This window comes from Macaca mulatta, chromosome 14 (genome assembly GCF_049350105.2).
Source record: "Macaca mulatta isolate MMU2019108-1 chromosome 14, T2T-MMU8v2.0, whole genome shotgun sequence".
NCBI classification, from domain to species: Eukaryota; Metazoa; Chordata; class Mammalia; order Primates; family Cercopithecidae; genus Macaca; species Macaca mulatta.
The window spans coordinates 103992936-104007415 of NC_133419.1; the positions used below are offsets into that span (position 1 = coordinate 103992936).

Genomic DNA, 14480 nt, shown 5'->3' on the forward strand with positions numbered 1-14480 from the left:
GGGTGGATCACCTGAGGTCAGGGGTTTGAGACCAGCCTGGCCAACATGGTGAAACCCGTCTCAACTAAAAAGATAAAAAAATTAGCCAGGCATGGTGGTGGGTGCCTGTAATCCCAGCTATTCGGGAGGCTGAGGCAGGAGAATTGCTTGAACCTAGGAGGTAGAGGTTGCAGTGGGTCGAGATCGCACGACTACACTCCAGCCTGGGAGACAGAGTGACTCCGTCTAAAAAAAAAAACAAAAAAAAAAACAAAAAAAAAAAAGAAAAGAAATTAGGAAAATCTATAATAGTGTTTAAACTGAATATTACTATGTGACCACTAATTTTTTGAAGTCTGTATTTTTAGTCTTCATAGACATGAAATGTTTGACAAAAATAGGCAGAAGAGGTATATGCCATTTTTTTTTTCTGTTTGAAAGTGGATAACTAGTTGTGTCAGGGTCCACAGGACCAGCCCAGGTTCTTTTATTTGCTTGGAGGATCCACAGGACTCAGTGTATGGTCATACTCATAGCAGTATTTATTACGGTGAATGCATACAAAGCAAAATTAGCAAAGGGAGAGGTGCATGATGGGGTGAAGTCCCAAGAAAACAGGTACAGACTTCTAAGAGTCCTCTCCCAGTGGAGTCACACAGGGTGTACTTATTTTTTGCAGCCACAAATTGCAACACATGTGAAATCTTGTGTTACTGGAGAAGATCATTAGAGACTCAAAACCTAGGTTTTTATCAGGGGTGGTCCCGTAGACACTTTCTGTCTAGTATGCACTGAAATTCCAAACTCCCAGAAGGAAAGCAAATATTCAGCATAAACCATATTATTCAGGTACAGTGAGCCACTCTTATCAGTTAGAGTGGTAGGAACGCTTCTGAAATCTAAGTTCCCAAATGCCAGCTAAGGGGATTCTTTTAAGCAGGTCTTTTGAAGGATGGTAGTCAGACCTGCTATGTTAACTCTTTTCTGCACACTAGTTCTGAAGCTTAATAATTCTAGAATTTATATTATTCATATTATAGATGTTATTAAAAGCACTTTTTTTATTGTTGGCAGAGATTAACATGAATTTATAATGCAAAGTTTAAAAACATAGGTAAACAAAAATAAAAAAATGTCATATAATCATACCATCAAGAAATGACTGTTTAAAAAAGTCTGGTGTATATCCTTTCAAATATTTTTCTATGCATATTTTTGAAAATGTATTCATATTTTTAAAAAGTATGCATAGTTTTGGAAATGGAATCACACTTTATTATTTTTTACCTTTTTTCCCCTAATGTGTAGATCATTTTAGTTGTAAGCCCTTACAACTTTTTCTTCTAATAAATTTGTTTAAAATAACGTCTGTGATATTTCTGAGGAGGAAACTTATTTTGCAAAATTGTGTTGTGAGAAGTAAATAATTATATTTAACATGTTAAATGAGACACAGTAGTGCTTATAAAACTAGGATAGGTGTAGAGAGAACATTAAGGTTCTGTATGATGTGCTGTCTACTTACTATATTGTAGAAAATTAGACTGTAATTTATTTATTTTCATATTTTCAAGCGATAGAACAGTAAGTGGTATATAGTAATTACTCAGTAAATACTTTTTAATTCATCAGCTATTTATTGAGCATCTCCTATAATCCAGAGACTTACTATGCCTTCATTGACCACTTCAAGTGAAGTATAGAAACTTTTCTTCTATATAGATTTCTTCACTCTCTCTACTTTGATATATTTGTCTTAAATATTTTCCCTATATACATTGAAACCACATCAGATGGTGTTATAATTTTTCCCCCAGTAATCAAATATGATTTAAGAAACTCGTGACAAAAAGGATAGCTTATTGTATAGTTATATTTTTTACTTATCCCAATATTCTTTTTTTTCCTGAAGTTCTGTGCTCCTTTTGGTATTTTTTCTTTCTTTAAAGAACTAACTTCCTTTAGCCATGGTTTAGGATTAGGTGTGCTAGTGACAAATTTGCTTATCTTTCCTTTGTCTGATAATGTTTTCCTGTTTTCCTTTTCACCCATTCCTGAAGGGTATTTTAACTAGATATAAAATGCATATTTGACTTTTTTTTTTTTTTTTTTTAGCACTTTAAACATTTTCCACTTCCTGCTGGCATCTGTGATTTCAGCTGACAAACTATTGTCATTCGAATCTGTATTCCTTTCTGACTAATGCATTGTTTCTCTTTGGCTCCTTTCAAGTTTTCAAAGAACCTTTGTCTTTAGTTTTCAGAAGTTTAATTATTGTCTAGGAAAGCATAGACTCCTTTTTTAAGTTTATCCTATTTGGAGTTTACTCAGCTTCTTGAATCTGTAGGTTTACGTCTTTTGCCAAATTTGTTAGGTTTTCAGTTACTGTCTTTTGAATGTATTGTTTTTCTCAGTTTTTCTCTCTTCTTCCTTTTAGGAAGCATGTATATATATACACATATACTGCTTAGAAAGCATGTATGTATATATATAAAATCCTTGGAAGCTAATATATATATTAGCTCTTTTTTCTCAGAGCCTCTGTTCATTTTTCCCTTTATTTTCTCTTTGTTGTTCAAATTAGGTAAATTCTATTGATTTGTTCTCAAATGTACTGATTATATCCTCTGACATCTCCACACTGCTATTGAGCCCATCCAGCCAGTTTTACATTTCTGTTATTGTATTTTTCAGTTCTATATATTCCATCTAGTTTTTTTTTATAATTCGATTTTTTTCTTGAGATTTTCTGTTTTTCAGTAGTTTCAAGAGAATTTGTAACTGCCTGTTGAAGCATTTTTATGATGGCTGCCTTAAAATCCTTGTCAGATAATTCTTATATCAGATTCATTTCAGGGTTCACATCTGTTATGTTTTCTCATTCAAGTTCTGATTTTTTTTAGCTCTTGGTAACACAGGTGATTTTCCCTTATATTCTGGTCATTTTGGATATTATGATGCACTGTATAATATTTAATTTTTATATTTTAGAAAGCAGTCTCTTTGCTGAGAGGCTTGGCTGTGTGCGTGTGTTGAGTTTCCTGCTGGGCCCTACAGTATCAAAGTGGAGCATTTGTACACTGATTCATTGCAGATGAGTGGAATGGAAGTTTAGTGCTCCATTTTACTTTACAAGGCACCAACTTGGAGGCACCTTATTGCCTCCAAGCTGGGGTTTAAGCTCAGCTCCCTTCTGGGCCCTGTTGACTTTAGGGAGGAGGAGTCGAGGAGTGGAGGGCAGATTCACACCTTTCTGTTGCTGTGAGTGGGGGTGGGAGCTCAACTCCTTGTTCAGCCTCATGAATATTACCTTGGCAAGGGGATTGGAGCACTGCCTGCTTTTGCCAAGTAGGTGATGGAAGATCAACTTTCTACTTAGTCCTACTGAAATGGTAGAAAGGGGTGATTTTCTCTTTGGTGTTAAACTGCAATAGGATGTGTATTGCTAAAAACATTTTCTGTTGTTAGGCTCCTGTTTTCCTACCCCTGTATAGGCTTCTCCTGGAGCTTTTTTTAGTCTGTGCCTGTCAGTGGTTCAAGATTGGAAGCTTCTCCAGTGCCCTGTCCTGGATGTATAGGAGATAATAAGGAAACCCAGGTTTGTCGTGCCTTAATTCCTGAGGTTTCTAGGTTGTCTGCCTTCTTCATTCTTCCTTTCCGTCACCCTATGCGTGTTTGTTGTGTTATGTCTAGGGCTTTTCAGTTGTAAAAGGGAGAAGCTGGAAGAAATGGGCTACTCAATCTTTGCCACTGTCTTATCATTTATAAAATGGAAAATTATTATGTGCTTTCTTTATTGCAGGTCAGAGTTGGGGATAATTGAACTTTTGACATAGAATATTGAAACTTTTGGAAAAAAGAAATACATATGCATACTAAAGGTTATTTATTGTACCATAGAATTCAAAAACAGGAAGTGGAGGGAAATCACAGATTACTTGGGATAATCCTAAAGAATTAGAAGGCTATATCCAAAAACTCCAAAACGCTGCTGAACGGCTTGCCACTGAAAATAGAAAACTGAGAAAATGGCACACTACATTTTGTGAAAAGGTATATTTTGTTTATAAATTTGAATAAACTATGAATGATATTATTTAAAAAGTCATTAAGATACAATTTTTAAAAACTTATTTTGGAATAATTGGAGACTTAAAGTTGCAAAAATAGTACAGAGAAATCACAATTCCCCTTTGCCCAAATTCCCTGTTGTTAACAACTTATATAACCAGAGTAGTTATCAAAACCAGGAAACAGACTGTTTTCAATTTTACAATTTTCCACTAACATTCTTTTTTTTTTTTTTTTTCTAGGATACAATCTAGAATCCAATTCTGCATTTAGTTGTTGAGTCTCTGTAGCCTCCCCCTCCTCAGTCTTTTCCTTATTTTTCATGACTTTGATGAGTACTGGTCAGTTATTTTGTAGAATCTCTCTTGATTTGGGTTCGTATGATGTTTTCCCATATTAGATTGGGGCTGTCCTATTTTGGCAGGAATAGCACAGAAGTGATGTTTTGCCCTTCTCAATAGATTGGTCAAGTATTGATATATCTTGTATAGATTAAGTTAAGCTTGATCACTTGTTTAAGGTGGTATCTGTCGGGTTTCTCCACTGAAAAGTTACTATTTTTCCAGCAGTATTTTGAGACTAGTATGCTCTAATTTTTCACAGGTGGTTGTTCTTATGAACATTGATCTGCTTCGGCAGCAGCAGCGTTGGAAAGACGGATTACAAGAATTGAGAACTGGCTTAGCAACTGTAGAAGCACAGGTAGAGTATGCTTCATTTTGTGTGTATCCTTCGAAATATGACCTTTTCAGAATGCAAATACAATATATGAATTGCCAAGAAGTTCATAAAAGTTACCTTTAAATCTTGCTAATAAATTCCTAATAGATTTATAATTTTTGACTGAATTATATATAAAGACCATATATGAATGATCAATTTACATGTAAAAATATAAAAATAAGTTCCTGTAGTGTCTTATGGAATGCCAAATTTCTCAATTCAGAATTTGTAGATTTTTGTCTTGGTATTTAAATATCTATCACTTGTTAGTTCTCTTTTAGGTGATTGTGACATCCATAAAAAACAAAGTTAAGTTTAGGTAGAATCCTAATGATTGAAATAATTTTATTTCAGATTTTTTTTTCCTTTTTGGAGGTAAAATTTGAGTTTTATTCATATTTTGATATAATAGTTGATGCATATAAAGGTGGCTAGCACAAAGCCTCCTACATAGTAGATGGTGATGGAATCTTAGCAGAGTATGAGTTAAGTGTCTCACACATTTACATATATTTAATATTTTTCAGTTTTTATAACTTCAAGAAAAAGCAAAAGTACTAGAATTGATATATTTATGGTTGTATAGAAGCAAAAATGTATGTACATTCTTATGAGCAATCTAATATTTTAAATCTCTTATGTTTTAAAATATGTAGTAGATTTACATTATGTAAGAAGCGGGAAGGGAAGAGAAGAGCTATACTTGATGGGAATTTTTGAAAAAGGACTAAGACGTTCATAAAATAAACCAGTATTTGTGGTACTACATCATAAAATAAAGTCCAAATATAAAAGTCATTTAATATTTGCTTGCTTTTTAAATTTTGCTGATCTTTTAAAATACTATTTATAAGTATGAAGATTAGATTTTCATATTTGTCTCTAAATAAGCTTATGCAGAGAGTGACAAAGATATACCTGTTTTCACATATTTGAAATGAGTTGGTTTTATTTTTGTGATTATAAATGTACATTATGTGACATGAAAGTATTAAATGAAAAATCCATTCTGCTGCCTAATTTCTAAATTAAAAATGTGAATGTAACATATTAGGGATTCCAAGCAAGTGACATGCATGCATGGAAACAACACTGGAATCATCAACTCTACAAAGCTCTGGAGCATCAGTACCAGATGGGCTTAGAAGCACTTAATGAGAATTTGCCAGAAATAAATATAGACTTAACTTACAAGTAAGATATTTTTTAAACCCCAATTTAATGTTCAATGTGTAATTTTCTAATAATTTATGTTTTAAAGTTATTTATTTACTTTTAGACAGGGACGATTACAATTCAGGCCCCCTTTTGAAGAAATCCGGGCTAAATATTATAGAGAAATGAAGAGATTCATCGGCATTCCGAATCAGTTTAAGGGAGTGGGTGAGGCAGGAGATGAATCTATTTTTTCTATTATGATTGATAGAAATGCAAGTGGATTTTTGACGATTTTCAGCAAAGCAGAAGATCTGTTTAGAAGATTGTCAGCTGTTTTACACCAACATAAGGTATAGAACATGTAATGTTCCATCCTTGCATCCTAAAATTATTTCTGATTGATTGAATTTACATTAAATGTATACATTAGTAGTTTATCTTGTGTGGCATAACATTAAAATATGGCAAACCAGAGAGCTGGATCCGTAGATACTTATACAACCTAGATTTACACTGCAGAAGAGAAAAAAGTTATGGGAACTTTTTTTTTTTTTGTCTTTGACTATTTTGTGACAATTGAGAAACTTGTTTTTATTTGCTTTTTATTTTTTAGAATTGTTGTGTCAACTTGGCGGTTTGGGCATGGTGGCTCATACCTGTAATCCCAGCACTTTGGGTGGCCGAGGCTAGTGGGTCACTTGAGTTCAGGAGTTTGAGAACAGCCTGGCCAACATGGCGAAACATCATCTTTATTAAAATACAAAAATTATCTGGGCGTGGTGGCGGGCATCTGTAAACCCAACTACCCTGGAGGCTGAAGTAGGAGAATCACTTAAACCAGGGTGGTGGAGGTTTCAGTGAGCTTAAATTGCACCACTGCACTCCAGGCTGGGTGACAGAGCGAGACTCCATCTCAAGAAAAAAGAAAAAAAATTGTGTCAATTTAGAATGTGATATGGTTCTGTTGTGTCAATTTTAATTCTTCCTCTGAAGCCCTCAAATGTTACTGAAATCAGAGCGATTTAACAGCTTATGTCTGTTTAAGTATATCATCTCAACTAACTTTAAGTATAAACTAATTGTATTTCTCATTTGTATTGATCCTAGACATATGACGAGAATTTGACCAGTGTCTTAACTGCCACTGCAATACTTCTGTGTCTTAGATTTCTAGGATGAATCTGGACACTTTCAGATTTGTAGCCTATAGTGACTCTTGGTTTTGCAGAAGTGATTCCACCTTTGAAGTTTTGTATATATTTAATTTGAGAAGAGAATCTAAACAGAGGGTTTATATAATTTTCTTTTAAAAAGTTTATGATTACTGCATTTGCGTATTAAATCTCTTTTTTTCTCTTTATTCTTTAGGCTGTGTGGTAATGATTATATTACTTAAATTGACACTTGAATACCTCATATTTGCCTCTTTTTGTTGGTTTTAATAGTTGGATCGATTCTATTATATGTTAACGTACTGGTTCTATATCTTTAATAATACATTTTTCTTCCTTTAAACAGGAATGGATTGTAATTGGACAAGTTGATATGGAAGCTCTGGTGGAAAAGCATCTTTTTACTGTACATGATTGGGAGAAAAATTTTAAAGCATTAAAAATAAAAGGGAAAGAAGTAGAACGACTTCCAAGGTATTGGAGGTTAATGTAGTACTTACGTACCATAATAATTTTTTGACATGGACAGTAAGGGAGCTCTCTACTTAGTGGTATTGAAGGCAGATCAGCTTCTTGCCTCCTGTAGATCTCAGCTATGACACTTGGGTATCATCTAGGTAGGGTGTTACAGAGAATAAAACAAGTTTTCCTTCTAGAAGCTCTGCTGGCTGAGACCTATTAGGTAGAATAGACTGAAGAAAGAGGCTTTGATCTTGATCTGGTATGAGGAGCTATGTTTGATATGCATTGGCACAATCTCAGTACGGTTAGAAGCTACTGGTGAGAGCATACTAGAGAATATAAAGCTAGTGACATTTCACTCTGCTTTTGTACTGCTCTGCTTCCTTTCAAGATGTACAACATAGTGCTGCATTTAGATATTGCCCTAAATGTGGATAAAAGCCTCTAAGGGGCAACTCAGCTACTTGAGAATATAGCCTCCTTGGATCTAAAATACTCACCACCAGAACCACTCTTAGCAATAAGTTCCATGAAAGGCCTTGTGTAATCATGCATATATCACCTATAAAGGATAATATCACTTTTATTAATTTATATTTTCATTCTTTCAATAAATACTTAGTGTTTATAAAATGCAAAACTTTGTGCTTTAGGAGTACAAAGAGGAAGAAGACAGAGGACCTGAGATGAATTGCTTATTCTCTGGTAGTGCAATAAGACAAATATATTTGATGATTAATTCAAGTACACACAGGGGTTAAGTAAGTGGGCTCTGGAGTTAGGTAGCTGTTACCAGCTGCGTAACTGATGGTTATTGAAATTGTGAACCTAAATTTCTTTAGCTTTAAAATATTAGCAACAATAGTTATTAATCTCAGAGTGTTTTGAGGATTGAGTAATTTCCATATAAGTAACTGGCACAGGGTATGTTTTCAATAAATATGAGTTACTTTTAATTGTTATTAATATCAGATGGAATAGTCTATATTCCATATTAAGACTGAACTAAAATTATGGGGATTCAGAGGATGATGACGTCCCCTCTTTCTGGGGCAAAATCAAGGAAAATCTTTGTTAGGATAGTAACACTTGAACTAGGATTTTGACAGGTGCAAATGAAAATGGGAGGGTAAAAAAGAACCTCTTAGCAAAAGGAATTGTGTGCTGAAAATATGAAGTTGGTTAATTGAAAATTGTATTAGAGTTAATGTTTTATTAGGGACTAGAGGGAGATGATCCTGGAAAGGTATAGATAAAGTACACAAAAAAGAGAATTTGGATTTTATTCATTTTGGGATGATTAGCTTTTAAAGGGTTCTAAACAGGAGTGTGTCAGTACCAAAGCTGTTCATTAGGAAATTTAATCTGGAAACACAGATACATGGTGGGATAAAGAGATCCTGGAGGCAGACCAGCTAGTCTGTCAGTCTTCCAGAAGAGCAGTAATAATAATGATAATAATAATTATTATTTGAGACAGAGTCTTGCTGTGTCACCCAGGCTGGAGTGTAGTGGCATGATACTTGCTCACTGCAACCTACGCCTCTTGGGTTTAAGTGATTCCCCTGCCTCAGCCTCCCGAGTAGCTGGGACTACAGGCGCACACCACCACGCCCTGCTAATTTTTGTATTTTTAGTAGAGGCAGGGTTTCATTATGTTGGCCAGGCTGGTCTCCAACTCTTGACCTCAGGTGATCTGCCCACCTTGGCCTCCCAAAGTGCTGGGCTTATAGGCATGAACCACCACAACCGGCCATAATAATTAATTGAATTACCTTATTGGATCTCAAAATGAGGAGGAGGAAATAGTATGAGGAATTAAGAAGTCTTATTTATTGGAGGAAGATGAGGGAGTAGGAATAGGAAGAGACAAATGACTTGAGGGTTTGAGCGTGGGTGATTCAGATACCGGTAGTACCATTAACATCAGTTTAAAGTAAGGAAAAGATAGTGCTTTTGTAGTGCTTGCACATGGGGTTTTTCTTCTCTATTGGACCTTGCTTTTGATCCCAATCTTGACCATCTTCTTTAACTTAATGCTGTCACCTGACTGCATAAGGACCTCTACTGCTACCTCTACTATTTTTTTGTCCCTTGCTTTAGATAGCTTTTGTATTTATGATCCTTACCAAAAGAAAAACAAAAACAAAAACAAAAAACAACGCCTATCCCACACTGTATTTTTCATTTTGCCATTTCTTGCTAACAAATTAACATGTATTCATCTAAGTGAATACACACATATGCACATACAAACACACACATTTTATTGGTACTTTTTGGAAATATGCTGTAAGGTTAGAAAAGCTGTATTATTATGATATGTTTTAGATAGTTTCATAAGAAAATAATTTTTGAATATGCATCTTTGATATATGAGTCATCTTCCATTGCTATCTATGGCTGAACAGAATCTCAGTTTCATATTGTGAATATTTTCAAATGAAAGATGAATGTTAGCCTTGTCCACAGCATTCTGTAGTGAGTAAAACTTCTTTGCTGCAATTGTATCACTTTATGTTAATTCATTAGCAAAATACAGTATAGTATAATCTTTTAGGTTTTCCAAAATCACGTATCTTCATGTATCAAATATCGGAAATCATGACTCTTTATGTGTCAGGATTTCAGAAATTTTATAATTTCATGTGTCAAGAAAATTGGCTGTTATATATAGCTTTTGGTTGTTAAGAATTATAGTTTAAATTTCTCCAGCTAGTAGGTGGTTGAGAATAAATAAGTAAAACTTTAAAAGAAAATTATATTTTAAAATAAAATGGTACATAATTAAAACATGTAATTTACCTCTTAAGGATCTCACTTGGCTCTATGCTTTAAGAAAGGCAAGTAGCTTTCCGAATAATCTTTTTGACCAAAGTTTTCAGATTTGTTTTAACTCTGTATAATTGAAGATAAATATGAGACTTTCCTCAGATGAGTGAGTCTGGTTCAGCTTCTCTTTGCTTAGAACGTTACAATTTGCATTGAGGTGCAATGGAAATAATTACTTGTTTAAAACTTTATCCTTGTTTTCTGATTATTAAAATAGTACATTTGTTTTATAGTTTGTTTTAAATATAGTAAAGTACAGAGACAATTCCTGTTAGTATTTGATGTTTTGGACATATTAGTATATACATTTATAAAATGTAGATTATATTATATCCTGCTGTTTGTTTTTTTTGAGACTGAGTCCTGCTCTGTTGCCCATGCTGGAGCGCAGTGGTGTGATCTCGGCTTACTACAACCTCTGCCTCCTGGGTTCAAGCGATTCTCCTGCCTCAGCCTCCTGAGTAGCTGGGACTACAGGCGTGCACCACCATGCCTGACTAATTTTTATATTTTTAGTAGAGACAGGAGTCTCACCAGGTGGGCCAGGCTGGTGTTGAACTCCTGACCTCAGGTGATCCGCCTGCTTCGGCCTCCCAAAGTGCTAGGATTACAGGCCACCACGCCTGGCCTATCCTGCTATTTTTATGGAATATTATTTCATTGATAGTTTGCAATGTTATTATCTGCATGTCAAAAATGTGAATTATATGTATATTTAAAAATTTATTTTGCTGTTTCTATGTTTACCTTGTTTCAAACTTTTCACTATTATAGTTAGTGCTTTCATGAAAATGCTTGTGTATAAATCTTGGAGTCTGCCTTGCAATTTTTCTTAGGATAAATTCTAAAGGTAGAGTTGTTAAGACAAAGGATATGCCAATTTAAAATTATTTGATATATACATTGCTCTTTACAAAGATTGCATTGTTTTATATTCTAACAGTTCTGGGAATTCTGTTTGCCCACACAATTGAAGATTCAAAGTAACCATTCATTACATTTTTTTCAGTTTGTTAAGTGTACAATGGTGTCTCATCGTTTTATTGTTTTAGTACTTTAACAGTCTAAATTTACTTTCTATCTATATTTAATTTTGTCTTATTTTTATTATTTGCATTTTGGCTGCAGGATAGTAAATTTATTTTATAAATATTTAAATAGGTGTATTACATGCTGTGACAAGATAACTCATTAATATTTAAATATATTCTTTTGATACTTTAGTAATTCATAATGTACCACCTTTTTTTGAAGCTGATATATGCTGGATGATTAAACTTGTAGTATTATAACAAAATCATTGTTCAATGAAAAACTTCAAAATAGTATGTGTAAGGCATTTTTGCTAAATTGAATCTAAATGTGCTTAAAAGATCGCTATGTTACTGTTGATATACATTTTTAAGTGTATTACATGAAATCGTTATTATATGAGACTCTTTTCCTCTAATTAGTCTTTTCTATGTCAAAATATGTCCATTGACATTTTTCAGTGCTGTCAAGGTAGATTGTTTAAATATTAACTGCAACCCTGTGAAGACTGTGATTGATGATCTCATCCAGAAGTTATTTGATCTGCTTGTTCTTTCTTTGAAGAAGTCCATACAGGGTAAAGACACATTTTAATTTTAATTTTTACTTAATTTGATATGTAGAAGCATGTACTTTGAGAGTTATAAAATGTGAATTTCAATGATCATTAAAAACTAAAACTGAACTAATTTTAAAAAAGCGGGAAAAGTCCATATTCAATCTTCAAGAAGTCTAAAATGAAGACATCTTTATTATTTGCAGCCTGAGCTAGTATCAGATTGTTGCATTATGTAATTGAGAAAGGTAGGTAATTCTGGTATAATGTATTTCTGCTTATCTCCTCAAATGACAAAGTATTTTTCAAAATACCACAGTTTCTTCTTTTTCCTTTAAACTGAGATGTTTTAGTATGTTATATAAAAGATGAAAAATGTTCAGTAAAATTTACTAAACATGAGTGCATTTTAAGCTTTTCTTAACATTTTTAAATACAACGCAAAGCAACTAAACTTTCATGGGAAGAAATTTCTTTGCTTATTCCACGTCTTGAAATTTTGTTTTATGAAAGCAAATGATAATTTAGAACTTATTGTATTCCATATACTGATTACTTCTACCACCCTTGATTTAGAAATTATGTAATTTAGTATTTTGGATGGTAATAATTACATTTCTTGTATTTCAATGTTACCACTCAGCTCATTTACATGAAATTGATACATTTGTTACTGAGGCTATGGAAATCTTAACAATTATGCCCCAGTCTGTGGAAGAAATTGGTGATGCAAATCTACGATATAGTAAGTTACAAGAACGGAAGCCAGAGGTGAGAATCACAAAGTAATATTATTATTATTATTACTTTCTTTATTTTTGAGTTGCAACCTACAGTTATAACTCTAAAGGTAATAGTGTGAATTATTTAAGTTTAGTCTTACTCTAACATGCCACATCATAAAACAGACTGCAAATATATCTAAAAATAATACTAAGTGTTACGGTTACTGCTTCATTACACCCATAGTGCATCAAAAGTCTATTTATTTATTTACTTAAATATTTATTTTGAGATGCAGTCTTGCTTTGTCACCCAGGCTGGAGGGCAGTGGCACGATCTCGGCTCACTGCAACCTCTACCTCCTGGGTTCAAGCGATTCTCTTGCCTCAGCCTCCCAAGTAGCTGGGACTACAGGTACATGCCAACATGCCCGGCTAATTTTTGTATTTTTAGTAGAGGCGGGGTTTCACTATGTTGGCCAGGCTGGTCTCGAACTCCTGAGACCTCGTGATACAACTGCCTCGGCCTCCCAAAGTGCTGGGATTACAGGTGTGAGCCACCACGCCTGGCCTTATTATTACTTTTTACTGCATGGAATATGTTTAAATTAGGTAATTATATGTTATTATTTACAAATATATAATCTCAACATTATAAGGAGGTTCACAATAATCTGGCTCAACTGGTTAGCTCACGATTAGACTCTTGGCTGGGCATGGTAGCTCACGCCTGTAATCCCAGCACTTTGGGAGGCCGAGGAAGGCAGATCACGGGGTCAGGAGTTCAAGACCAGCCTGACGAACATGGTCAAATCCCGTATCTATTCAAAATACAAAAATTTGCTGGGTGTGGTGGTGGGTGCCTGTAATCCCAGCTACTCAGGAGGCTGAGACAGGAGAATCTCTTGAACCAGGGAGGCAGAGGTTGCAGTGAGCTGAGACCGCGCCACTGCCCTCCAGCCTGGGTGACAGAGCAAGACTCGGTCTCAAAATAAATATGTAAGTAAATAAATAAGTAGACTTTGATGCACTATTGGTGTAATGAAACAGTAACAGTAATACTTCGTATTATTTTTAGATATATTTGCAGTCTGTTTTATGATGTGGCATGTTAGAGTAAGAGTAAACTTAATTCACACTATTACCTTTAGAGTTATAACTGTAGGTTGCAAAAGTATGAAGTTAAGAGCTAAACTAGGAGTACACATACACACATGCATATATAATGGAAGAGCTCATAATTAAATACAAAGGAGAATGGTAAAGATTCATAGAAAACTATCCAGAAGGCTAGAGCCCAGAATAGACAAGCCAAAGTTTTATAACATTATAGATGATTTTGGTTATATTTGGAGCAAGAAGGAGAAATAATTCAAATTAGTATACAAACTTATTTGCCCCCACCATGTGATAGACTTAAAATTATAAAGAGAGCTTCAAGGTGAATAAAATACCACCCCAATGGAAAGAATTACAGACTTTTGTGTGATAGACTTAAGGGTATTAAAGAGGATTTACAGGTGAATAAAATAATGTATCTGTCTTGTAGAAGGAATTAGCTAAAATAGGAATGGTTATGAGCTGTGGCAGTTAGCAGAGGCATTTGACTGTTATGTATGGATCACCATACTAGGTGTACTAGGAGTTGGGGATGCAGCTGTGAAAATATTCTATTCTCATGGATCATATGTGTATGTGTATGTGTGTGTTTGTGTGTGTGTGTGAGAGAGGGAGAGCAAAAGAGAGGATTTTGAGAGAGAGAGGAGAGAAGTG

The 14480-nt window shown here is 34.3% G+C and overlaps 1 protein-coding gene across 3 annotated transcripts in view; it reads left to right on the forward strand.

Annotated features, from left to right (window-relative positions):
- Window positions 1-14480, forward strand: part of DYNC2H1 (dynein cytoplasmic 2 heavy chain 1) — a 353142-nt gene that overhangs the window by 20183 nt on the left and 318479 nt on the right. For all 3 annotated transcript variants that reach the window (XR_013404270.1, XM_015115562.3, XM_015115564.3), the window contains exons 14-20: window positions 3880-4032; window positions 4654-4752; window positions 5828-5967; window positions 6053-6281; window positions 7450-7577; window positions 11891-12006; window positions 12629-12756. Coding sequence is in view for 2 of the 3 variants with exons in the window: in XM_015115562.3 (XP_014971048.2) it covers window positions 3880-4032; window positions 4654-4752; window positions 5828-5967; window positions 6053-6281; window positions 7450-7577; window positions 11891-12006; window positions 12629-12756 (993 nt within the window). In the remaining variant the exon portion in view is untranslated. The remainder of the gene's footprint in view (window positions 1-3879; window positions 4033-4653; window positions 4753-5827; window positions 5968-6052; window positions 6282-7449; window positions 7578-11890; window positions 12007-12628; window positions 12757-14480) is intronic.